Source organism: Gekko japonicus, unplaced genomic scaffold (genome assembly GCF_001447785.1).
Source record: "Gekko japonicus isolate JY-2015 unplaced genomic scaffold, Gekko_japonicus_V1.1 scaffold834, whole genome shotgun sequence".
In the NCBI taxonomy this organism is placed as follows: domain Eukaryota; kingdom Metazoa; phylum Chordata; class Lepidosauria; order Squamata; family Gekkonidae; genus Gekko; species Gekko japonicus.
The window spans coordinates 609,248-635,315 of record NW_015165855.1 but is presented as its reverse complement, the minus strand read 5'-3'; the positions used below and the strand labels follow the sequence as shown (position 1 = coordinate 635,315).

The 26,068-nt window shown below is 42.8% G+C and overlaps 2 protein-coding genes and 1 pseudogene across 2 annotated transcripts; all 3 read left to right on the top strand.

Annotated features, from left to right (window-relative positions):
• The first annotated feature begins 7,889 nt into the window (after positions 1 to 7,889).
• On the top strand, positions 7,890 to 10,370 carry LOC107110374 (annotated as a pseudogene).
• Positions 10,371 to 12,973: 2,603 nt separating this feature from the next.
• On the top strand, positions 12,974 to 16,859 carry LOC107110372 (protocadherin gamma-B1-like). Its single transcript, XM_015411151.1, has 2 exons — positions 12,974 to 15,385; positions 16,728 to 16,859. Exons 1-2 carry the CDS (start codon positions 12,974 to 12,976, stop codon positions 16,857 to 16,859), a joined length of 2,544 nt encoding a protein of 847 aa, XP_015266637.1.
• A 276-nt stretch (positions 16,860 to 17,135) lies between these two features.
• Positions 17,136 to 26,015, top strand: LOC107110371 (protocadherin gamma-B5-like). Its single transcript, XM_015411150.1, has 4 exons — positions 17,136 to 19,556; positions 24,617 to 24,679; positions 24,956 to 25,055; positions 25,930 to 26,015. Exons 1-4 carry the CDS (start codon positions 17,136 to 17,138, stop codon positions 26,013 to 26,015), a joined length of 2,670 nt encoding a protein of 889 aa, XP_015266636.1.
• The last annotated feature ends 53 nt before the right edge of the window (positions 26,016 to 26,068 follow it).

Sequence of the window (26,068 nt, the reverse complement as noted above, 5' to 3'; positions counted from 1 at the left end):
TCTATAAATCCTGGAAGTTGTTGCATGTAAATGTCCTCTTCTAGATCTCCAGGCAAGAATGCAGTCTTCATGTCTAGGCTGGTGCAAAAGTTTCATCATAGTCCTGTCCATATTCTGTGACTATCCTATAGCTACTAGTCTGGCTTTGTAGTACTGGATCCCACCTTCTGCATCGTGTTTTAGTTTGAAAACCCATTGCATCCTATAGGTTGCCTCTTCAGAGGTAGATCTGTAAGCATCCATTTGTTGTTCTTGTGTAGGAATTTCCTTTCAGGCAGCTGAATAGCCTACCATGATCCCCTGTGGCCCTATCATCTAGCTTGGACCTTTTCTCTTTTGGGAGGTACACATAAGCCTTGCTTCCAAATACATGTAGGCACTGCATACTAGGCTTATACCCATGCTAGAGTTCTATGGATGTATTGTCTATAGCATTTGTGGGCAGCCTTTGTATGTATGTGGCTGTCATGATGCATTCTCCTCAGAACGTGCACCTTACCATATCCAATTGGCTTCTATTCTTCCTCTCTGCCTTCTCTTAAGATGTATAAGACACTGTGGTCTGGTGCTCAGTGCTCAGGGTGGCTTACAGAAGGATTAAAACACTTAAATAACAGTTAAAACTATCCTAAAACCTTCTAAAATAGCGTACCGGATTTGCTTCAAAGTGCTGGTTCTTACCTTTAAAGCCCTCTATGGCCAGGGTCCGGCATACCTGAAGGACCGCCTTTCCCCATATGTTCCCCCAAGGGCACTACGGTCGGGGGCCCAACATCTTTTGGTTACCCCAGGCCCCAGGGACATCAAACTTGCGGTGACCAGGGCCAGGGCCTTTTCGGTGGTGGCTCCTACCTGGTGGAATGAGCTCCCAGAGGAGATCCAGGCCCTGCGGGACCTTGTGCAGTTCCACAGGACCTGCAAGACGGAGCTCTTCTGCTAGGCTTTTCAATAGGAGCTGCCACTGCCATTGTACCACCACTGCACCGCTACCACAAAGTGCGGGCTGCCATCAGGGTGCATGATGGCCTTGGGCCGAAGATCGGAGGGCAGTGTTGTCCTGGAACTTTCTTCGTTGTTCTAGGTCCATCTTCTAGAACCCATCTTGGAACTATGATCTTTCAGAGCACCAGCACTGTATCGTAATTTTGTATTGTTTTATTCTGCTTTTAACTGTTTTATTATGGCTTCGTGCCCTTATTGTTAGCCGCCCTGAGCCCGTTGGGGAGGGTGGGATATAAATCTGAATAATAAATAATAATAAATAAATAATAAAACAACCAAATATCAGAGGTGCTAATGCATAATAAATCTGTTAATAGTAATGATGTTGCTTAGAGATGGCAGCAGCAATCTGATGGCCTTTCCTGTTGATCTGCTCCTTGTTCTATTTCTTATGTGGCAGGCACAGGTTGTTGCTGGTGCCTCCAAGACAGGGCTTGCAATTATTGGGGGCGGCTCTCTAGTTGAAGGCCTGGTGGAAGAGCTCCATTTTACAGGCCCTGCAGATGTAAAGTTCACTTCTTCTGGCATCTCTTCACATGACTCAGTTAGATGGATTTGTTCAGGCATTATCACAGTGTCTTATTCTAGACTTTAAAGACCTTTGCATTTTGTGTCCATTATATAAACGTCTCCATTTACAATCATCTTAGCCCATGGCAGGTTCTACTATACATTACAGCTGTTATGAACATTGAAAATCTTCTTTGATGATTGTGAAACGTCACCAGAGGATATGAATTACTGAGAGACAGTTTTTGTCCTACATCTTTGTTCAGAAGAAGATCTTCCTTCGAAACGGCAAGACATTCCGGAGATCACCGTCAATATATTTTTCTATGACTTTGGCTGCGGTCACACAGAGCATTAGCCACGCTACAGAGACGGAAGATAGGCGGATTTTCTGGGTGCGATCAAACCGCAACATCTGGGAAGCGTAGAGCTCCCATGGCGAACCCGAGGCTTCCCGCTGAAGATACGCCGTAAAAAACTAGTACCTCCGCGAATGCATTTTAAAAAAAACAAAAGTTTCGACATGCACATAGGCATGATATTGCGTCTTTGGTTATTCACGCATGCGCAGAATCAAGATTTTTTTAAAAAAAATGGCACCTGTTTGGGATGGTCTGACGTCAGACCATCCAAAACGGGCGCCATTTTTAATTGCGCACTGGAACGATCAGACAGGGGAAAGTCTGCGAGTGGCCCATCGGAACCAAAAACTCTAGATTTAAAGTAGTATCTTTTTAGTACAGCTCCAAAGCACGGCAAAATGGGATGCTCACGAAAGACGGACGTTTCCCAGATGTTGATGTCTAGACATTACATTTAAATCCATGAGGCACCTGTGCCTCGCGTGGATAAAAAGCCATCTGAATGCACCCTAAGAGTAGCAATCTACACATCAAAAGGATAGCATCAGAGCGCTAGAAACGAAAGGATGTTCAGTGTCCTGCTGTCTATCTGAAAGAGTCCTTCACTAACAACAAGTGCAAGGTTAAACACAAAACTTACTTATAAATATTGTACTTTTGCAGAAAAATGTTGCACTCTTAGTGAGTCTTGTCTGTGTGGATCCAGCAGCTGCTTAGCTAAGCAAAAATAATTTTCATACAAGTTAAGTGGTACAGGCTTAATAGGATGCAAGATAATTATCTCATTATATTATAATAAATCCATTCATTCTATTATTATGTTCCTCTGGCCAAAGGTCTTGAGAAAAGTCAAAAACAAGTACAAAATAAAAGACAAACAGTAAACATTAAAATACAGCATGACATAGAGAAACCATAAGTGCTAGAAATTTGGCAACAGAACACGTTATTTCTGGATTGGCCAACAAAAAACGATTGTGTGGGATTTGACAGGCAGCTGATATTTACTCAAGATAGGTGTAATCCAGAGTTCTCTGAGTGGCATCCGTTGACCACAGAATAAGATTAGGTATTACTCCAGATGCACAGCAGCAGTAGCAGTCCAAATATGAAGTTTTGGTGAAGCTATCCCTGAGCTCTGCAGTTGGCATGACATTCAGTCTTACCAGGGCTCTTTTTGTAGAAAAAGCCCAGCAGGAACTCATTAGCATAATAGGCCACACCCAACAGCAGAAACTCATTAGCCTATTAGGCCACACCCGTGACAGCACAGCTCATTAGCACATTAGGCTGCACCCCCATGTTACCAGAAGTGTGGTCATCCAGCCACACCCACCTTTTGTTTCTTATTCTGTTTACCTTGTTTGTTGTCAAAACCCAGGCCTTTTTTTGTAGCAGGAACTCCTTTGCATGTTAGGCCACACACCCCTAATGTAGGCAATCCTAATGAGTTTCTGCTGTTGGGTGTGGCCTATTATGCTAATGAGTTCGTGCTGGGCGTGGCCAACTCGGGAGCCAGCCAGAACTCCGTTTCTGTGCGTTCCTGCCCAAAAATAGCCCTGGTCTTACCTAATATAACAGGGCACCTGCAGCCATTTGTAAGGAGGCTTCGATAGAGAGAGTGTCAATGAGGCGGGAATCCCCACTACAAAAGTAGAGCCTACACACCTTGCAGGGACCTGATAAATCTAAGCACTTACGGACATGCGACTCTCAGATCATGATTTACCATAATGTTTATTGAATATAATCCAGTTTGAACTCAGTATATTCTTCTTGATTTGGAACAAGCCTAAAAGTTGAAGGGGTATGTGAAAATGAAGGACTTTTCAAAATGGTAATCTCTCCCTTCTCCAACTATAAGGATGGGGCGGGGCTGTGGCTCAGTGGTAGAGCATCTGCCGGGCATGCAGAAGGTCCCAGGTTCACTTCCCAGCACCTCCAGTTAAAAGGACCAGGCAGTAGGTTATAGAGAGCGGCTGCCAGTCTGAGTAGCCAGTACTGCCCATGACAGACCAAGGGTCTGATTCAGTATAAGGCAAATTCATGATAGAGAAACTGCTGTAGAAACAGACTCACAAGACCTTATAGGTACAATACATAGATTCTACCACCAATCTGAAGTGCATGTTCTCAGCCTATCTGTACATTCAGAAAAGCGCATGAATTCCCCTGGGATTGTACTACGGCAAGGGGTAACTGCACATTTAATCATTCTCCTTCCCTCCATACGAAAAACTTGTACCAAGGTGTTTTAGCTTGTGATCCTCCCCCACATCCTAGTACTGGGACATTTTTATTCTTGGGGGCATTTTAATATAAGACTTAAAGGTAAAGGTAAAGGTTCCCTTGCTCGAAAGCCAGTCGAATCTGACTCTAGGGTTGCGGTGCTCATCTCCGTTTCAAAGCCGAAGAGCCAGTGCTGTCCGAAGACATTTCCGTGGTCATGTGGCCGGCATGACTATTTTTTAAATATATATATTTACATTTATATCCCGCCCTCCCCGCCATTCAGCAGGCTCAGGGTGGCTAACAACATATATAAAAATACATTAAAATTCCATTAAAACTATCAATCAATATAAAATCATACAACTTATATTAAAAGATGGCGAATCGTCAGATCTCAACTGTCAACTGAACACTGTCTTAGTGTAACAACTCCACCCCCTACAGATGGATAACTCCAGAAGGACTTATCTTCAACTACAAAGAAAAGAAGCAAAAGATTGACCCTGTTACAAAAGCAAAGGCATTTTTGGAACAGCACCAAACAACAGCGAAGGATGGAAGAGCAGAGGACAACAGCGTAACAGAAGAAAACATTGAACATACATCGAGAAGCAGTGAAAGTTCTTCAGGCAGTTCTCTAGAAGATTCAGACTCCAATAAGGGAATGGCAGCTTTCAAATTATTGAAAACCTGATTAACCTGTTTTTATAACTGGAGCACAGGCACCATCCTTTTCTTCAAAGCCCTCTGTGCAGACACATTTGAAGCCACCAGGAGTATTAACACGGTCTTCATTTTCTCTCACACACACTTTTTCAGGCAGGGCACATTCATTCACATCACATTGCCTGTTCCTGGTATTTTCCATTTTGCAACTTGACTGCACTGTTTATCTTAACCCCCGCTCTAACTAAACACCAAGGCGCACAGAACGCTGTTACCTTCCCACCGAAGTGGTACCTATTTATCTACTTGCAATTTCTTGCTTTCGAACTGCTAGGTTGGCAGGAAATATAAGACTTACCCACCCGTGTTTTGATGTGATACAGTCACAGGAGAGCTGTGCCACATACTTTTTCTGAAGGTGTAGCCTTGCTCCATATGAAGTGTTATAATAGCAACAGATCATGATTTGAAAAGTACTACTTTCAGTATTCCGCAAAACTAAATTGACAGATTTTCAGTGGATAAGTACCTTAACAAGGGACTGAGGATTAATTATTTTGTCTGTAACAAAATTTCTGGTATATTTTAGTTCAATTCTGATCTTCCTGTCTGTATGCCTAATGATGGGAAAGTTTTTTGTAAGGTGATTGATAGAATAATATCGATTGCCCATGAAATTGGCATTTGAAGGATTTGCTAAAGTATTTAATATTATGGTCTTGTATTCCTTCAGTAAAAAAATAGGTGCATTAATTTGTAATCTATGTAAGAGCTTAGACAAGCATGGCTGTTCTGGAAAAAAACAACCCACTGCATTTATTCTCATGAACAATCCTGCAAGGTATGATAGGCTAAATGAGAGAGGGAGATGGGATCTATTGATGATGAAGATTGGGAAAAGTTATTCTGTATAAAGTGAGTTGGAATTATATTTGCACTCCTGAGATAGTTAGTATTTAGTCAGTTAAAGGTTAGTCTGAGTCTTGGGAAACTGCAGGTTGGTGTGGGTGGAATCCTGTATGTGTGCGAGGATCCAACCTAGTGACTAGTCAATAAAAGCCTGTTTGTGCCTGAAAGCATTGAAGAAAATTTAAACCATACTCTGAAGGCATAACTAGCTTAAGTTTATGTGCCTCAGCCAGGTTTCTTCTCTGACTATCTGGAGACCTGTGATGCTGAGCCATTTGTTGAAATCAACCTGTAAAAAATCCAAAAAACTTCTGTGTTATTGATATACAATTTCTGCCTCATTGATTCTGCTGGTGCACCACAAAACTTATCTAATGACAGTGAACCCATTCCTAGGCTGCGGTCACACGGAGCATTAGCCACGCTACAGAGACAGAAGAAAGGCGGATTTTCCGGGTGCGATCACAGCGCCACATCTGGGAAGCGTAGAGCTCCTGTGCCGAACCCGAGGCTTCCCGCTGAAGATGCGGGGTAAAAACTAGTACCTCCGAGGTACTAGTTTCCTGAAACCGCGGGGCAAGGGCGGGCGCCTGATCGCGTTTCCGGTGGAATCCCGTGGCATCCAGCACCCGCCCATGTCCTGTCGCGAACAGGTTTTTTCCCCCAAGTCTCCACAGGATGCGCACAAGCGCCCAACGGCGCATGCACACAAAGAGGCCCCCTCCCACTGCAGCCAGGCTTGCTGCCTCTGGAGGGTCGCTATGGCCACTGTCGCGCAGGTGGTTAGAGCGGCTGTGACGAGGGGGCCCACCTCCCCCTCCATTGCCTATGCCTCGGAGCTCTGTTGGGGTCCGGAAGCATCTGTCGCCCTCTCCGGTCAGCCCACCACCCGCCTTCAGATGTGCAGATACGATTGCTCAGTCATGCATATGCACAAACTTCAGTTTAAAAAAAATCCATCCCGTTTGCCACAGAAGCGGCGCCTAGCGATTGCTGGTGTGATTGCGCCGCACCGCTTCTTTGCCGTGCTGCAGGATCATCGTGTGATCGGCACCTGCCCCCTAACCACGGGACCTCCACGGGACCTCGAAGGGACGTCTGATCGTGCAACCGTGTGTTATTTTCCTCTGGGGCAAACAGCCACACTCCCCCCCCCCACATTTTCTGGCCCGTATGACCGGGGCCCTATACACCTACTGCCTTAAGAACATGTGGTAACTGAGAGGAAGGTTTATAGTTTAAAACAAACCTTGTTCCTCAAAAATTATAGGAGGCTATGTGAGTCCCCTCAGTTGGTAGAAAAGGCCTGTCACAGAGTTCCACCTCTGTCAACATGTTATCATCTAAAGTAGCTATCGGTTTGAGAAAATTGATAGGCAACTTTTGGGTCCAATTAGAATATATGCATAAATTAGGTTTGGGTCACCAAGGGAGGGTTTTATGCCTTCCAGAGTAGTTTACAAAGCCTCATCGGAAATTGTTTCTGAGAGAGAGAGAGATAATTTTTTTTTTTTAAGAGAGCATAGAATCTCAGAGTGTGGGAAATGGACCAATATAGTTCTTCTCCACTGCTAATATGATTTCAATGGAATAGAATTGTTTGGCTTTGATGATAATAAAACAAACACACGAGTGCATGGAGATATGGTCTTTACAAGTCAAAGTTCCCCATATTGAATCTGAAAATGCCGCCTACTTTTTTTTTAAAGATTTTATTTAAAGTTTAACATACAACTGTTCATTGTACAGTATTACATATATTTTCAGAGTCCACTCTTTTTCTCCAACCATTTATACAATCCTACCCATCTCTCTAGAAAGTCTTCATCATTTTTCCCTTGTAAATACATGTTCAGTTTGCCGCCTACTTTTTAGACTTCAGAGTGAGGGAATAAATCCTTCCATTACTAGAAAGAGAAGATACCAATTGCAGTACTCCATTTGAGACTCAGAGTGGCACTGTTGGCCAATGTACTTCTTATGATGGCGCTAAACTCCACTGAATGAATTCCCTATGCTTGCTCATTTGTGGATTACAGAACAGGAGAACAGCAGAAAGCAGAAGCTTGCCCTCACTCTTTTCTGAAAAACAGAAATAATTTCAAGAAATATGAACTAAGGAGAAACTAGTCACTCTGTACAGCATTCTGATGAGGATCTGAAACATCTCAGTTGACCAAAATAAACAAGGGAAGGACAGAAATTGGGATGGAAGGAAGACACAAAGAGAGCAATTGGTTAATAAGAAGGCAAGTACCTCTCCTCTTATTATTGTCTTTGTTCTGCAAGAGTGCCTCAGAACAAATTCAGTATTCAATCCCTGAGGAAATGGAAAAGGGTTCTGTTGTGGGAAATCTTGCCAAAGATTTGGGACTGAATACTGGAGAAATAGCAGATCGCAATCTTCATATACTTTCTCTAGGTAAAAAGCGATATTTTACTGTCAGTGCCCAAAATGGAAACCTATATGTGAATGAGAGGATAGATAGAGAGGCAATCTGTGGGAAAACTGCACTCTGCCTAATTAATTTTGAAGTCATGGTTGAAAATCCCATGAATATTTTCCATGTAAATGTAGTAATCCAGGATATTAATGATAACACACCATGTTTCTTAAATGGGGATATTAGGCTAGAACCAAGTGAATTCACTTTGTCAGGAGCCAAGTTTGTTCTTGGGTATGCTGCAGATCCAGATGTTGGAATGAATTCTCTCCAGAGTTACCAGCTCTCACCCAATCAATATTTCACACTGGAAACTAGAGAGAGAGAAGATGGAAATAAATATGCAGAATTAGTACTGAGTAAACAGTTGGATCGGGAAAGTGAAGGCAGTTTCCATTTAACTCTTCTTGCTGTGGATGGAGGCAAACCTGCCAAAACTGGGACAGCCAAAATATCGATTGATGTCATTGATGCCAATGACAACACCCCTGTTTTTGCACAAGAAATATACAAGGTCAGTTTGAAGGAAAATGCCCCCAAAGGATCTTCAGTGGTACAGGTGAAAGCCACTGACAAAGATGAAGGTTCCAATGGCCAGATCAGCTATAGGTTTAGCAGCATCGCTGAAAGTGCTCGCAAAATGTTTTTGCTAGATCCGCAAAATGGGACGATTACAGTTATTGCAACACTGGACTTTGAGGAAACAGATGCATACACTATGACAATAGAAGCAAAAGATGGAGGTGGATTAGTTGCACACTGCAATGTTGAAGTAAAGATATCAGATGAGAATGATAATGCCCCCGATATTATCCTTGTCTCCTTATCCAGCCCAATACCTGAAGATTCTACATCTGGAGTATTAATTGCTGTCTTCAATGTAAATGATAGAGATTTTGGAGAAAATGGAAAAGTCATGTGCCAATTACAAAATGATTTGCCTTTTAAAATAATATCAACATCTAGTAACTACTATAAACTTCTTACAGAGGGTACCCTAGATAGAGAAAACACACCTGAATATAATATCACAATTACAGCTGCAGACAAAGGCATTCCCTCTCTCTCTATGCAAAAAACTATCACAGTAAAGATTTCTGATGTTAACGACAACCCACCCATCTTTGAGAAATCTTCCTACACAGCTTATGTGCAAGAAAACAACCCCTCTGGAGTTTCCATTTTCAATATCAAAGCCTCAGATCTGGATCAGGACCACAACTCAGAAATCATTTACTCTATCCTTAACAGCAACATTGAGGACCTGCCTCTCTCCTCTTATGTCTCCATTAACTCTGAGACGGGGATTGTTTATGCACAGCGCTCCTTTGACTACGAACAATTCAGGGAGTTCCAACTTCAGGTGAAAGCCCAAGATGGAGGTTCTCCTCCCCTGAGCAGCAATGTCACAGTGAAAGTGTTTATTGTGGACCAGAATGACAACAGCCCTCAGATCCTCTACCCTTCCAAAGGTGTGGAAGGTTCAGGTTTGTTTGAGATGATACCCCGTTCAGCTGATGCAGATTATCTGGTGACCAAGGTGGTAGCGGTGGATGCTGACTCTGGACACAATGCCTGGCTCTCCTACCACCTGCTTCAGGCCACAGAGCCAGGGCTCTTCACAATTGGACACCATACTGGTGAAATCAGGACATCACGAACATTTTTGGAAAGAGATGTTGTGAAACAGAGGCTAATTGTCCTGGTGAAAGATAATGGACACCCATCATTATCTGCTACAGTGACACTGAACTTGGTGTTTGCAGAGAACTTCCAGGAGGCCCTTCCAGAAATGAAGACCCAGTCCATCAGTCCTGACTATCAGTCTGATCTGCAGTTCTATCTGGTGCTGGCCCTGGCTTTGATCTCCTTCTTGTTCCTCTTGACAGTGATTCTGGCCATTCTGATGAAGCTTCGGCAATCAGGGAATCCCAAGTTCCTTCAGTGCTTTGGTCCAGTTCCTTCAAAGACAGGTACCATCTTTCCACCAAACTATGAAGATGGGACCTTACCTTATTCCTACCAGGTTTGTCTGTCCTCAGAATCCAGGAAGAATGAGTTTACATTTCTGACACCCAGTGTCCAAATTGCAGACATTGTTCTTTGTGGTGACAAATCTGGTGTGCCTTCTATAGGTAATGAAGGAAACGCTTCAAATTCTGAGACGGAGCATGGTGACCAGGTAAGTTTTCTTTTCAGAAACAGTTTATGTGGTATATCCGTAATCCTTTTTAGAAAACCATAATGGAGAGTATAGTTTTTTACAACTGTCTTCCAATGGCCAAGATGAATTTTCTTTTAAATATAATTTTCATAACACGCTGCAAAATATGTTGTACTTTAGAATGAGAAATAATGGTGCAGTGAGTGAAAGTCTGTCAGTTTTCTATGGATAGTTAGTATACAATTTGTGATCTCCTGAAATTTTTTTATTTTTATTGAAAACCATTGCTATAAAGGGACAACTCATTGCTTGCCATCACATCTCAGTTTCCCAGCCAAATGTGCAAAATGTCTGCAGTGGGAAGTAATGTGCTTGTGCTGAGTTTGGGGAATATGAAACCTTCATCTGTGGCAACTGATCCATGATAGTTCATTCTCATGTACAAATCTAAAAGTAGCTGTCCTCTGAGAAGATTTTTTCCCCCTGTTATCCTGGTGTTCCGTCAATTGTAGTGGCTTTAGAAGCATTTCAGGTGACTGAGATAATAACAGATGGGAAGGAATGGATGAAAGCACGCAAATGATAATTTGAATGGGCTTTGACTGAAGTAACTCTGTTTAGGATTGCACTGCTAGTGTGTGGATTAAAGTGAATTGAATATATTCAAAAGAGTTTCTTGGACTAGATCAAACAAGTTCATATATTCATGTTTCTTCACATTTTCGATGTTGAAATTACTATAATTTTTTAACATGAGCTATGTTTGCTACAGCAAAAACAATATAGAATATTCTGGGAACTTCTGTCTCATGTACTCTCCAGCATCTACATGATGTGGTTACTATCATAAAATAAAACCATAAAAATAAAATCAAAAATATAATGAAGTAACTCCAGAAACACAATGTGAACAATAAAACCCATTCTCAGTGTTTTAAAAGAGCAAGCAGCAATTGCCAATTGGTCACTATATAAATGTTAATTTATAACAATATGCATATACTTAATTATTTTAAATGTTTTTAACACACCTGTGACAGTGAATACTTAATGCTTTAACCTGGTCTGAGAACCCTGATTGACAGGATGTTCAAATGGATTTCTACAGTTGAGAGTGGCAGTTAAGAATGGCAGTTGAGAGTGACAGAACTGTGAGAATTTAGTTAGAGTTCAGTTAAGCAGAGTGAAAGGATTGACGAAGATCCTGAAGTAGGGAAATGGGACCTTGGCTCCTTCTAGGGTTGCCAAGTGAGAATTGAGCTGCAGCGGGGGACTCCTGGCTTGCGGCTGGAGCGCGAGCACGCACCACATCCACGTCACCTGGAAGTGACATGGGCACACCGGGGCCACAACCATCCGAGGGGAAACCATAGAGTTTTCCCTCGGATGACTGTGGCCCTGCCCCCAGCATGCCCGGCATGGTCACGTCACTTCCGGGTGACGTGCACGTCGAGGTGGAGTTCCCCCCAGGGCCCGATCCACCGGTGGCGGGGAACGGACCTCTGGGGCCTGGGTTTCCCCGCCCCCCCGGGGGGACTTGGCAAGCCTAGCTCCTTCCCTGAGGGAAATAGCATCTAGTAAAAGGGAGAAATCCCTATTAAGTGTTTAAGAAGGAAAAATGGAATTTGTGTGTATGTTCCTGCCTTCACAAACAAAGTATTTTTGAGACAATAAGCTTTTGCCTGTTTATTTAAGCAGTGACTACCAAGAGATCACTCTCCACAGTTTTTAAGACCTGTCCATAGAACCAAACAGCTACTTTATTGTGACAAACTATCTGTTGTATATAGGCATTCTTATTGCCTGTTCACCTGCCAAATTTAAAACCTAAAACTTGCCTGACGTCTGACTTGACCCTTTCCCCTCAAAAGTGAAATAAGCAGTTTGCTTGTTTTGAATTACTAATAGCCTCTCTTCTGCCGTAATCTGATTTATACGAACAAAGGATTTTTGTGGTTCCTCGGTTTTCACCCAATACTTACAATAAAAGCCTAGGTTAAAAGATTGTTAAATGAAGTACATTAAAATACATGGATGCATATAGCTGCCTTGTACTGAATCAGACCATCATTCTATCAAGGTTAATGTTGTCTATTCAGACCCACCAAAGCTCTCCATGGTCTCAGATGGAGGTCTTTCTCATCACATACTACCTGGTCCTTTTAACTAGAGATGCCATGGATTGAACCTGGGACCTTCTGCATGCCACAGATGCTCTACCACTGAACCATGCCCCCTCCCAGGACTGCTTCTCAAATAGTGCTTTTTCTTCATGCATGAGGAAAATAACTCCTGTGGGAAAACATGCTTTCACATTGATTATATTCATAACTCAACAAAATATGATCACATTCATGTCAAGGTTGCTTTTCTATTTTATACTGAATGAGAAGGAAACCCTTGCAGTTCTCTGTCTCAGCCTCACAGTGTCACTGTTGACCAATACACTAGCAAGATAGGGGGTGGCCATCCACGATGCTCTCTCCAGTGTGATTATTTCATTGGCACCGTACGGATGGGGGAAAAGGAAGCACCAAGACAGAGCAATCTTGCTGCAAAAAGAAAAACGTCTGTGGAATTTAAACAGAAAGACAGTTTCTGAAATCTCCTCTGTTCTGTGGAGAATTTTATCTCAACCAAACGAGCTGAAGAAAAAGAAAGCAGCCAATTTCTCTGGTATCTAGATGGAGAGAAGGCTCGGAGACAATGGCCAGGCACTTGAATGGCAAGTACTGCTTCTCTTACTATTATCTTTCTCCTGCTGGGCTGCTTCAGATCAGTTTCATTACTCAATCCCCGAGGAGTTGCCAAAGGGTTCTATTGTGGGGAATCTTGCCAAAGATTTGGGACTGAATACCAGAGAACTAGAAGATCGCAATGTGCATGCAGTGTCTTTGACTAACATGCAATATTTCAGTGTCAGTGCAGAAAACGGAAACCTCTATATAAATGACAGAGTAGACAGGGAGGGAATTTGTGATGCAACTTCACTTTGCCTTATACATTTTGAGCTAGTGATTGAAAATCCCTTAAACATTTACCATGTAACTATAATGATACAGGACATTAATGATAATGCACCACATTTCCTCAGTGACAATATCAACTTGGAAATCATTGAATCTACTTCACCTGGTACCAGGTTTCTCCTTGAGAAAGCTGAAGATCCTGACATTGGGACCAATTCTGTCCAAAATTATCAACTTAGTCAAAATCAGTACTTCACTTTGGATGTTAAAGAAAGTCAGGATGGAAATAAATTTGCAGATTTAGTACTGCAGAAACCACTAGATCGAGAAAGTGAACACGCCCTCCACTTGATCCTAACAGCTATGGATGGGGCAGAACCTAGAAAAACTGGGACCACCCATATATGGATTAATGTCACTGATGCCAATGATAATGCACCAGTTTTCACCCAAGATGTTTATAAGGTCAGCCTGAAGGAAAATGCTCCTGTTGGGTCTTGTGTACTTCAGGTTGTGGCCTCTGATAATGATGAAGGTTCATATGCCCGAATCAGGTACAACATACAAGGGAACGACCACCAGAAATTCAGCCTGGATTCAGCCAGTGGCACAATTACACTTATAGGACCACTGGATTTTGAGGAGATTAAAGAGTATACCATGACAGTAGCGGCAAAAGATGGAGGTGGCTCAGTGACACATTGCAAAGTTGAAATACAAATTCTTGATGAAAATGACAACTCCCCAGAAGTAACTCTGGTTTCTTTGTACAGCCCAATTCCTGAAGATTCCCTGACTGAAACCTTAATTGCTCTGATCAATATACATGACAAAGATACTGGTGATAATGGAAAGGTTACTTGCCACCTATCAGAACATCAGCACTTCAAGATTCTTCCTTCATCTAATCATTATTACAAACTCTTTTTAGACCATCTACTAGACAGAGAAAGAACTCCAGAGTACAATATTACAGTCATTGCCATAGACAAAGGGAATCCCTCTCTGTCAACACACAAAACCATCTCAGTACAGATCTCTGATATCAATGACAATTCCCCTACTTTTGAGAAGTCTTCCTATGCCATCTATGTGCTAGAAAACAACCCTTCTGGTGCTTCCATTTTCACTGTCAAAGCCTCAGACCCAGACATGGACCAAAACTCACAAATCACATATTCCATCCTCCACAGCAACATCAAGGAGCTCCCCATCTCTTCATATATCTCCATAAACTCTGAGACTGGAGCTCTCTATGCCCAGAGGTCCTTTGACTATGAACAGTTCAGAGAGATCGAGCTTCAAGTGAAGGCCCAAGATGGTGGTTCTCCCCCTCTCAGCAGCAATGTCACAGTGAGGGTGCTCATTTTGGATCGGAATGACAACACCCCACAGATACTATCCCCTTCACAAGAAGCCAGGGGCTCAGCCTTGTTTGAGATGGTACCTCGTTCGGCTGAGGCAGGATATCTGGTCACAAAGGTGGTGGCCGTGGATGCTGATTCTGGACACAATGCCTGGCTTTCCTACCATGTCATTCAAGCCACTGAACCAGGATTCTTCACTGTTGGTTCTCACACTGGAGAAATCAGGACAGCAAGGGCCTTTGTGGAGAAAGATGCTGCAAAACAGAAACTGGGAATTTTGGTGAGGGATAATGGGCAGCCATCTCTCTCAGCCACTGTGACACTGAACCTGGTGTTTGCTGAGAACTTTCAGGAGGCCCTTCCAGAAATGAAAAACCAGTCCAGCAGCCCTGACTATCAGTCCGACCTGCAGTTCTATCTGGTGCTGGCCTTGGCTTTGATGTCATTCTTGTTCCTCTTGACGGTGATTCTGGCCATTCTGATGAAGCTTCGAAAATCAGGGAATCCCAAATTCCTGCAATGTTTTGGTCCTATTCCCCATTCAAGTGCTGGTGCCATCTTCCCACCAAATTTTGAAGATGGGACTTTGCCTTATTCCTATCAGGTTTGTCTGTCCTCAGAATCCAGGAAAAATCAGTTTACTTTCCTAACACCTCATGCTCAGATTGCAGACAATTTTATTTCTGGTGACAAATCTGGTGTGTCTATCCTAAACAACGGAGGAGAAAATATGAATTCTGAAATGCAGAGTTGTGAGAAGGTAAGTTCCCTGTTGTGATTTTTTTTCCTCCTGTAACATGCTCAATAACCCCTTTACCACGTCTGGAGTACTATAATACATTAATGTGCCGATGTAGTTTATTAAAACCTACTGAGATTTAAACAGATGAAATAATTTAGTAGATTATGAACATTAAATTAAACCAGTTGGACTTTAATTTCTATCCTGCCTATGAATGTATTAAGGTTTGAGAGGTTTTGCTTGTTTTAAACTGCATCATTGAAACCAGGACTGATTTCACACAAGAGCTGCGCCATGGTCGCACCTCCCTTTGCCCCACTTCTATTGGTCAATTTGCCACTCAAAGCAGCGTGGCGGCATTTTGACCCGCAACTTTGTCGATTTCCCCTGCGGTTTTGTGGTCCTGTTTTTTGATGATCACGAAACCATGGGGAAAATTGGGCGAAGCCGCGGGTCAAAATGTGGCCGTGCGGCTTCGAGTGGGAAATTGACCAATAGAAGCGGGGCAGAGGGAGGTGCGGCCGCTGCACAGCTCTTGTGTGAAATCAGTCCAGGAGAATGAAAGTACTTATTCTTTGTTGAGTTGTTTTAGCTACTATATATGATTTGAGGACTGATGCTTAAAATTACTTGTTATTAAAGAAAATATAGTATATGGAAGAAATAAACTCCAATAAGAGTTTATTTAAGCAAAATATGGTGATAACTTTTATATACTCCCATTTCCCTAGTTGTCTGTTTACACTGTTGGTTGGATGGCCCATGTGCATTCATAAAAGTACTTTCTCCCCCACCCATACTTGCCAAGAACAATAGTTCAAGCAAAACAAACAAAAAGGATTCACTGTTATAGTTTTTTAAACAACAGTGTCACAATATTTACTTCTGGGCGTGGAACAGCGGTCACTGCAGGTGTGGAGGGGGAGGTATTTGTGAATTTCCTGCATTGTGCAGGGGGTTAGACTAGGTGACCCTGGAGGTACCCTCCAACTCTATGATTCTATGGTTCTGTGAACGTGTCTGGGTTCTGGGATTTTTTTAAAGCCAAATCCTACCTGAAACATTTGGGGAGATGTGGTGGGGAGAAGTTAAGCGTGTCAGCAGATAATCCCATTCCTTTTTTTTCCTGCTCAGGGAAAGAAAGATGCCTAAATACACCTGAAGTTACATTTACTGATCTGGAAACAGTTGGTAGTTTTGGAAATCCCTTGCATCAGTTACCGCCTATATTGCTGTTAAAGTAAAGCTAAAGTAGGGAAATGGAACTGTGTGCAATCTGTTCTCTACTGGAAGCATTATTGTAAGAGTTATTGTTCATACAACTGAAAATGTAAACACACAATCATGTTTTTTTATAAAGCTAGAAAATAGTTTACATTTTGCATCTGAAAACTGTGTATATAAGCATGAAAACTGTGTATATAAGCATGAAAAAGGCAAGGCAGATTTTCCATGTCATTCAGAAATGAAGACATCCCTTGCAGTTCGCTGATTGATGCTCAGAGTGTCGCTGTTGACCAATGTACTTCGCACGGAAGAGCTGGGAATCTTCTGAAGGATGCTTCCTGCACTGAGTTTGCTTAGTTTTATACTGCAGATCAGGGGGAACGGCATGACAGAACCATCCAAATAGTTTTCCTGAAAGGGAAAAGCAATAACAACCCTGATACCAGGAACAGGTTTTATACTTCCTTACTCTGTATTTTCACTGGAGAGTTGAAATTCATCAGCTGAACACAAAGAACCAAAAGAAAAGAAAGCAAGTGGAATGGATAACAGACACCAAGATGACACCAGATTGGTAAAAAGGCAAGTACACTTCCTCTTATTAATTTCTTTGTTCTGCAAGGCTACTTCAGAGCACGTTCGGTATTCCATTCCAGAGGAAATGGAAAAGGGTTCTGTTGTGGGGAATCTTGCCAAAGATTTGGGACTGAACACTGGAGAAATAGCAGATCGCAATCTGCATGTCCTAGCTCTAGGCAAAAAGCAGTATTTTGCTATTAGTGAAGAAAATTGGAATCTGCATGTAAACAGCAGGATTGATAGAGAGGAAATATGTGGGGGGAATGCACTCTGCCATATCAGTTTTGAAGCTGTGGTTGAAGACCCTATGAATATTTTCCACATAAATGTGGAGATTCAGGACATTAATGATAATACACCACATTTATTAAATGGAGATATCAAAATAGAGGCAAGTGAATCAACCTTACCAGGTACCATATTTCTCCTTGGGAAAGCTGAAGATCCTGATATTGGAATGAACTCTGTCCAGAATTATCAGCTCAGCCAAAACCACTATTTTGTTCTAGAAGTTAGAGAGGGAGAAGATGGAAGTAAATATGCTGAACTGGTGCTGAATAAACAGTTGGATCGGGAAAGTGAAAGTAGTTTCCATTTAACCCTTTTGGCTGTAGATGGAGGGAAGCCTGCCAAAACTGGGACAGCCAAAATTTTGATAAATGTAATTGATGCCAATGACAACCCACCTGTGTTCACTCAAAAAGTATACAAGGTCAGCTTGAAAGAAAATACCCCCAAAGGATCTTCGGTGGTGCAGGTGAAAGCCACTGACAGAGATGAAGGGTCCAATGCCCAGATCACTTACAGTTTCAGCAACATTGCTAAAAGTACTCATCAGAAATTTTCTTTGGATCCACAAGTTGGGACAATTACAGTTATGGAGACTTTAAACTTTGAGGAAACCGAAAAATATTCTGTAGCAGTAGAAGCCAAAGATGGAGGTGGATTAGTGGCTCAGTGTAATGTTGAAATAAAAATAATAGATGAGAATGATAATGCTCCAGAAATTCTTCTTGCCTCTTTGTCCAACCCAGTATCAGAAGATTCGGTATCAGGAACTTTGGTAGCACTTATCAATGTAAATGACAGGGACTCTGGAGAAAATGGAAAAATTACTTGCCATTTACAAGAGAATTTGCCATTTCAAATAGTTCCGACATCTAACAACTACTATAAGTTATTTACAGATGGTTCATTGGACAGAGAAAGCACCCCAGAATATAATATCACAATCACAGCCACAGACAAAGGCACTCCCTCTCTCAGTACACACAAAACCATCTCACTAAGCATTTCAGACATCAATGACAATCCTCCAGCTTTTGAGAAAACTTACTACATAACATATGTGCCAGAGAACAATCCTTCAGGCTCCTCCATTTTCAGGGTCAAAGCCTCTGACCCAGATCTGGATCGCAATGCACGAATCCTTTACTCCATCCAAAAGAGTAACATTGAGGACCTGCCTCTCTCCTCTTATGTCTCCATTAACTCTGAGACTGGAGTCATTTATGCACAGCGTTCCTTTGACTACGAACAATTCAGGGAGTTCCAACTTCAAGTGAAGGCCCAAGATGGAGGCTCTCCTCCCCTCAGCAGCAATGTCACAGTGAAAGTGTTTATTATGGACCAGAATGACAACACCCCTCAGATCCTCTACCCTTCCAAAGGAGTGGAAGGCTCAGCCTTGTTTGAGATGATCCCTCGTTCAGCTGATGCAGATTATCTGGTGACCAAGGTGGTAGCGGTGGATGCTGACTCTGGACACAATGCCTGGCTTTCTTACCACCTGCTTCAGGCCACTGAGCCAGGGCTCTTCACAATTGGACACCATACAGGTGAGATCAGGACATCCCGAACATTTTTAGAAAGGGATGCTGTGAAGCAGAGGGCAGTCATCTTAGTGAAGGATAATGGGCACCCATCGTTATCTGCTACAGTGACGCTGAACCTGGTGTTTGCAGAGAACTTCCAAGAGGCCCTTCCTGAAATGAAGACCCAGTCCTTCAGTCCTGACTATCAGTCTGATCTGCAGTTCTATCTGGTGCTGGCCTTGGCTTTGATCTCATTCCTGTTCCTCTTGACGGTGATTCTGGCCATTCTGATGAAGCTTCGACGATCAGGAAATCCCAAATTCCTTCAGTGTTTTGGTCCCATCCCCCACTCAAACAATGGCGTCGTATTTCCACCCAACTATGAAGAGGGGACACTGCCTTATTCTTATCAACTTTGCTTATCATCTGAATCCCGGATACAGGAATATGCCTTTCCACCAAGCAGTGTTCTAACTGCAGAGAACATTTCTTCTATGAATAAACCTGAGGCACTTTTGACAGCCAATGAGGTAAATATCCTCAGTTCTGAGACAGATAAAGCTGATAAGGTGAGTTTTATTTTGAGCAGTACTTGCTCCACTTTTTATGTTGTCATTGGAATTGAAAAAAATATATATATAATGATGTTGAGTACGGTTACCAACCTCTTGGTGGGGCCTAGAGTTTACCCAGAATTACAGTTGAGCTCCAAACTACAGTAAATTAGTTTCCATGATGAAAATGGCAGCTTTGGAGAGCAGACTCTATGGCAGTGCATCTCCACTTAGCTTCTTCCCTTCTCCAAACTCCACTCACCCCAGATTCCACTCCCAAATCTCCAGGAATTTCCTGACCCAGCACTGGTAACTTTAAGGTTGAATCTGAAATCTCCATATAGGCAATTTATGTATTTTAATTTCAGCTTCCCTGAATTGATCTTAGCTGTGTCTAATCTATATCTTTGTCTCAGCTTTGCTAAATATTTATTACAATTTTAATGGCTCAGAGTAATTCTATTGTAATCAGTGAAGATTTTGGATCAAAGGTATATGTGAAGATAAGAGAGAGTTGTGGTGGTCAGAGAGAAAGATCCCACTAGGGAACTGAGACAATCAGAAAAGTTATTTTGCTTTGGCCTGCTTCTGGACAATAATAGTGAGAGGTCGAGGAGGGTACTATATAGTTTAATATAAATGGTATATAAAAGTGAGCACATCTTGACTGCTTAGAGATGCCAAACAACAACAACAAAAACCCAATGTGAATGTTAAAGCAGCACCAATATGAAGAATTAATTTGATATCTTGTCATATTATTGTTTTGTGGTTATTCTTTATATTTATATAGTACAAAACAAATATTCAATGTGGTTCACATACATTTATCTTTGGCCCCTGCCACACGGCAGGGAAAACACTGGCCAAAGTGTGGCTTTTAAAAGCCACACCAAAAAAGAGACACCGCGGCGGGATCCCATGATCCCCTGAGCCGCGGCGCCGTTGCTCCCCGGCACGATCAGATGCCGGGGAGGAAGAGACGATTGGGAGAGGGAGGCTGCCGAACTGCGCATGCTCGAGCATGCGCAGTATGGCCGGGGATGTGCCGGCGGAAGGATGCGCCGGCGATCCCACGGCCAGCAGTGATGCGGCCTTTCAGAAAGAACCACTTAGGTAGGTGGTTCTTTTTTGCTGCGGGGTTTGGCCAGGAGGGGCGGATTGGGAACGGGCTGGGAATGAGCGCAGCACAATTCCCAGATGTTGCTGTGGGATCGCGCCCGTTTGCTGCGGCCCCGATCCGTCCCTCTCCCGGCCCAAAACGTCTCGTGTGAACAGGGCCTTAGTAACCCAAATTCTGAGTTGCTGTGAAGAAGAGCGGGGTAAAAAAATTACAAGTTTACTTCTAACTTTTGTATCTAACCTTTTGGGCAGTGAACTGCTGTGCCAGGGTGGGTCCTCCTGTGATTCCCATTATAGGCTAAGGACTGAGACACGATGCTTGTCTGAGGCCACCAGTGAATTTGTGGTTGTGATTAGATTTGATCAAGGAATTTCATCGTTCAAACTTTAGCCACTACTTGAAAGAATGCCTTTTTATGCATTACCCCATAGGGATTTACAAAGTACAGAAAGGAAACAACAAGAAAAATTTAAATATGCAATCTACATATCCTATGTCCACAGAGAAAATAATAAATAAATCAGGCTATTTCAAGGAGACTTACAGTGTAAGAGCTGTACTTTTCCTAAGAAGTACATTGACTTCAATGGATATAGTCAGGGGTAACTCTGCTTTGGATGGCACCGCTAAATTACATGAAACAGATTAAGACATGAAAATCAGTCATGCAAACATCCTGACTATGGCTGAAGAACATTAAAACAGTTTCTGTCCAGCAGACCAGTGTAATCATTCCCCTTGTCTAATCAATGGCTTCATTTGCCTGCAAGTAGCTTGTGTCTGATATTCTCCATAAGTGCTATAAAACAAAGAACTTTGAAACTTCAGGATCCCCCCCCCAAAGAAGTAAGACATGATCATGTGTCAAAATCAACCTTTCTGTGATACCAGATTGATTTTCGCAACTGTTGGGCAAATAGAGAGTCAAATGCTTAATTGCTTTCCCTATCATGGTTATGACTGGTTCTTAGGCAATGTCTTCTTAGAACTATCGAGGGCATTGTGTGAAATTTATAAGGTACAAGTGCACACCTATGAAGAATATTAGATAAATTCACAGAGACAGGTCTATCAGTCACTCCTAGTGATAACTGAATGGAACCAACATGTTCAGAAGCAGCATGTTTTTGAATGCCAGTTCCCAGGGTTAAAATTTGTTATGGTCTCTTTTGTTACATAACATAAAAAACCCAAAGAATGTGCATTTTTAATTTTTTTCAATCATAAAGTAAATTTGGAGGAATTAATCTCACCAAATAGCATTGAAGCCTATTTGGGGGTAAATAATGCCTGATCTGGACAGAGATGGTAATAGGTCTTGGTTCTTTAAAATTTAGTTTGACACTTTTCTGCATAGGAAATTGTTTCTCAAAGGCCCAAATAGTTTCTATCAAGATATACATGGTGAGAAGGGTAAGACACTGGATAAAAGGAAGAAGAAGATTAGTAAAGATTTAACGCTGTTTGTTACGACATTCAGTTATAGTTTGTGTGATGGTTCCCTGGCAGGTATTGGGAGAAGGGAAAGTTTTCCTTTACCAGCAAGCATTGGAAGGCAGCAGTGGATGCGGTGGGCAGATTAGACTGGATAGTGAGTGGAGCAATTTAGGGTGCAGGATTTCAGTCGGAATCTAATGTAGGTTAATGGTTCTGCTGCATTATAGGAATGTTGATTCAAATGCTCAACTTGCATGTTTGTAAATAAAGCAAGTACTACAAAAATGCTTACATTTCCAGTGCTCTCTGATCTGGAGGAAGCCAAACATGGGCCCCGGTCACACGGGCAGGAAACTGCGGAGGAGAAGTGTGGCTGTTTGCCCCGAGGCAAACTAACATGCAGTAAAGCGATCAGACCTACTGTGGAGGTTCTGTGGAGGTACTGTGGAGCTTCCGTGGATAGGGAGAGGTGCCGATCACAACACACGCCTGCACGCAATGAAGAAGCGCGCGGCGCGGCGAACTGGTTTTCCTTTTTTGTGTACACTACGAATGCACATGCTCCGTTGGGTGCGTGTGCGCATCCACGGAGACTTGGGGAAAAAAAACCCTTTTCCACAAGGGGACATGGGCGGGCACCGGATGCCACCGGAAACGCGATCAGACGCCCGCCCTTGCCCCGCAGTTTCCGGAAACTAGTACCTCCGAGGTACTAGTTTTTTGCTGCGCAGCTTCGACGGGAAGCCTCGGTTGTGCCGCGGAAGCACTACGCTTCCCAGATGTGCCGGTGAGATCGCGCCTGGAAACTCCGCCGGTCTTCCATCTCTCTTGCGTGGCTACTGCTCCGTGTGACCGCAGCCATGGTAGCTCTTTGAAGCCAAACATTGGCTGCGGTCACACGCAACATTAGCCACGCAAGAGATACAGAAGACAAGCGGAGTTTCCGGTCGCGATCTCACCAGCACATCTGGGAAGCGTAGCGCTTCCGTGGCACAACTGAGGCTTCCTGCCGAAAAAGCGCAGCAAAAAACTAGTACCTTGGAGGTACTAGTTTCCAGAAACTGCGGGGCAAGGGCGGGCGTCTGATCGCGTTTCCGGTGGTATCCGGCGCCCGCCCATGTCCCCTTGCGGAAAAGGGTTTTTTTTTTCCCACGTCTCCGTGGATGCGCACACGCACCCAACGGAGCATGCGCATTCGTAGTGTACACAAAAAAAGAAAACCAGTTCGCCGCGCCGCGCGCTTCTTCATTGCGCGCAGGCGTGTGTTGTGATCGGCACCTCTCCCTTGCCATGGAACCTCCACAGTACCTCCACAGAACCTCCACAGTAGGTCTGATCGCTTTACTGCATGTTAGTTTGCCCCGGGGCAAACAGCCACACTTCTCCTCTGCAGTTTCCTGCCCGTGTGGCAGGGGCCATTGTGGCTCTTCCCTTGGAAGAGCTCACTCAGGAAGGTAGGGAGGAGGTTACACAAAACACCTGCTTTTAGGATGCCATTTCATTGGAAAGAAACTGAGCAGGAGTGATTGAAGCTGGAGTGGAGGCTGTAGAAGTGAAGCTTCTAGCACAAATTGAGGTTTTGAAGCATGTGGCAGTATTAACACCATGTTACAAAATATCGATGAAACTACTTTGGGTTCGATCACATGAGCAGTTTGGCCTGACATAGCCACTCCTCCCCTCTGGATCAAATGAGTGTGATCAGATGCACACATCTGGCTCCCGTGCCCCAGTTGTCTATACCTCACACTAAAATGACCCTTTGGGAATGCTGTGCAGAAACATGGCTGATCAATGATGTTCGATGAATTAATTTAGGGTGGAACATGTACAAACATGTGGGCAAAAGACTGGCCTTTTCGGCTTGGAAAGGAAGATTAGGAGCCTGTAATGACACTTTGAGGCTCCAGTCTAGATCTCCATATGAACTCCAGTACCTGCGTGTTGCAGTCTTATCTTCTGTTAAATTATATGGCAAGCTCTTCTGGCACAAAAGGATGCACATGGCTGTTTACTGAACTGATTTGAGGCAAGAGACTTTGAGGTCTGCGGGAGGTCTATGTTAGACATCAAAATATGGTGGAGGAGGTAACATGTATATAATATCTCTTTCCATGAGTCTTGCTGCTCTATACCACTCTCAAATGTTTAATAGTCTCCATTTGACTTCCCAACAACTCCACCCATTTCTCCTTGGATAATGCCCCTTGCACCTAGAAATCCATCCCAGAATCTCTCCCTCTCTTTTCCTTCAAGTCCTTCAAGACTCATGGTGCTATATAATAATTATTGATATTAATAAAAATAGAGACAATGTTAGAGGAAGGAGAGGTTAAGGAAGGCTTAACCAGATATGTACAGATTGTATACCTGACTGTTGGTTAGAAAATAGAATAAGGGCTTGGAACTATTAGATACATTAAAATGTTGTAATAAATTTCCTCAACGAATTTTCAGTTCAGGGCTGAGCTGGCTACATTACCAAAGGACATCTTTCAGTTTCTGTTTTTTTTAGACTTTTGTATTCAAGGATTCCACCCTGGAGCGCCTCAGAGATTACCAGAGAGCTAATTTGATAGTAAGTTGCTCCTAGTGTCTACAATGCAATAGAGTTCAGCACACTTAAGCCCATTGAAATCTACAGACTGAAACATGCTTAACACTGTGTTGAATTGTAGCTACTATATTTTGTTGGGAATGATTATGTAGGTAGGTTTAAATTTTGGCCAATAACTAATTCATTTCTGTTGTTGGAAAGGGGATTTTTTATCCCAATTCATGAGAAATTTGCCTTTCATTGGAATACGGAGCTTGTTTCTTTGGCTTGATGTTTCTGGAATAATTTTCTTTTCAGGTACCTTTCCACAGGTCATCCTTTTTCCACTTGGTGATCTTTGGTTGCAAGGATAATGAAGGCTTGGTGAAGGGATTGTCTCGCCTTGTGGTTTATTGTGGTAGATTGGACTAAGTAAATTTTGAAGCACATTGGACTAAATAAATATTGAAGCCTTCCATCTTAGTGATTTTTTAATTCAGTATTGTGCTGGGGTTTCTTTGGTGGTGGTGTGTTTGCCATATACTTATACATGTACCTCTCCCATTGCGGACATGTAGTCCAGCATTTCCCTAAGAACTCGTACCTTCTGAGATCTCATATCTAAAGCACATCTTTGTATAACCCTTTTCTTCTAAACTTCGAAGAAAGGAGGTTTGTGGAAGATGATAAATGGAAGATTCTACCACTTGAGAATGAGAATATTTCTCTGGTCTACATCTTTGCAGTTTACTATTGTTGTTGTTATTCAGTCGCACAGTCGAGTCCGACTCTTCGCAACCCCATGGACCACATAATGCCAGGCTCTCCTGTTGTTGGGATTCTTTGGATACATCAGCAGAGTATTAAGAGACCATGATGTGTATTAAAATATAAAAGTTTACTATAAACCTAACATGGGAAAAGGTACACAGGATAGAAAATAAGAAAGAGCTAGTATGTCTACAGCCTTGCAGCTAAAGGGTAAAACGGGAAGAGCCGAATGGCATCTCCTTCTCTAGTCAGAACAAAGAACGAGGAGGAGAAACAAGTATGCTAAAAACTTGACACCTTGGTTTCCAATCAGAGTAGCAAATTAGCTCCAAAGTTCCCGGGCATCCTGTTGTCTAAGCAGATTGGTTACAAACAAACATGTGACTTAACAAACATCATTAACCCTGTGAATACTGAAGTGTTTTTACTTGTAACACCCAACACCTGTCTTCCGTCATGCTCCGGAATTTGCTTAATTTTATGTTTCATGTACTATACTTTACTGTATATTTCACCCTCAGAAGCTGCAGTGAATAAAATGGTGAATATTCTCCTTGCCATTGCAGAAATGGACAATATGTCTCCAGTGCCTTCTCGCCCATCTTAAAGCTTGGCCACAGTGCCATCACCTTCCAGGAGCACTACTCAGATGCACAGAGT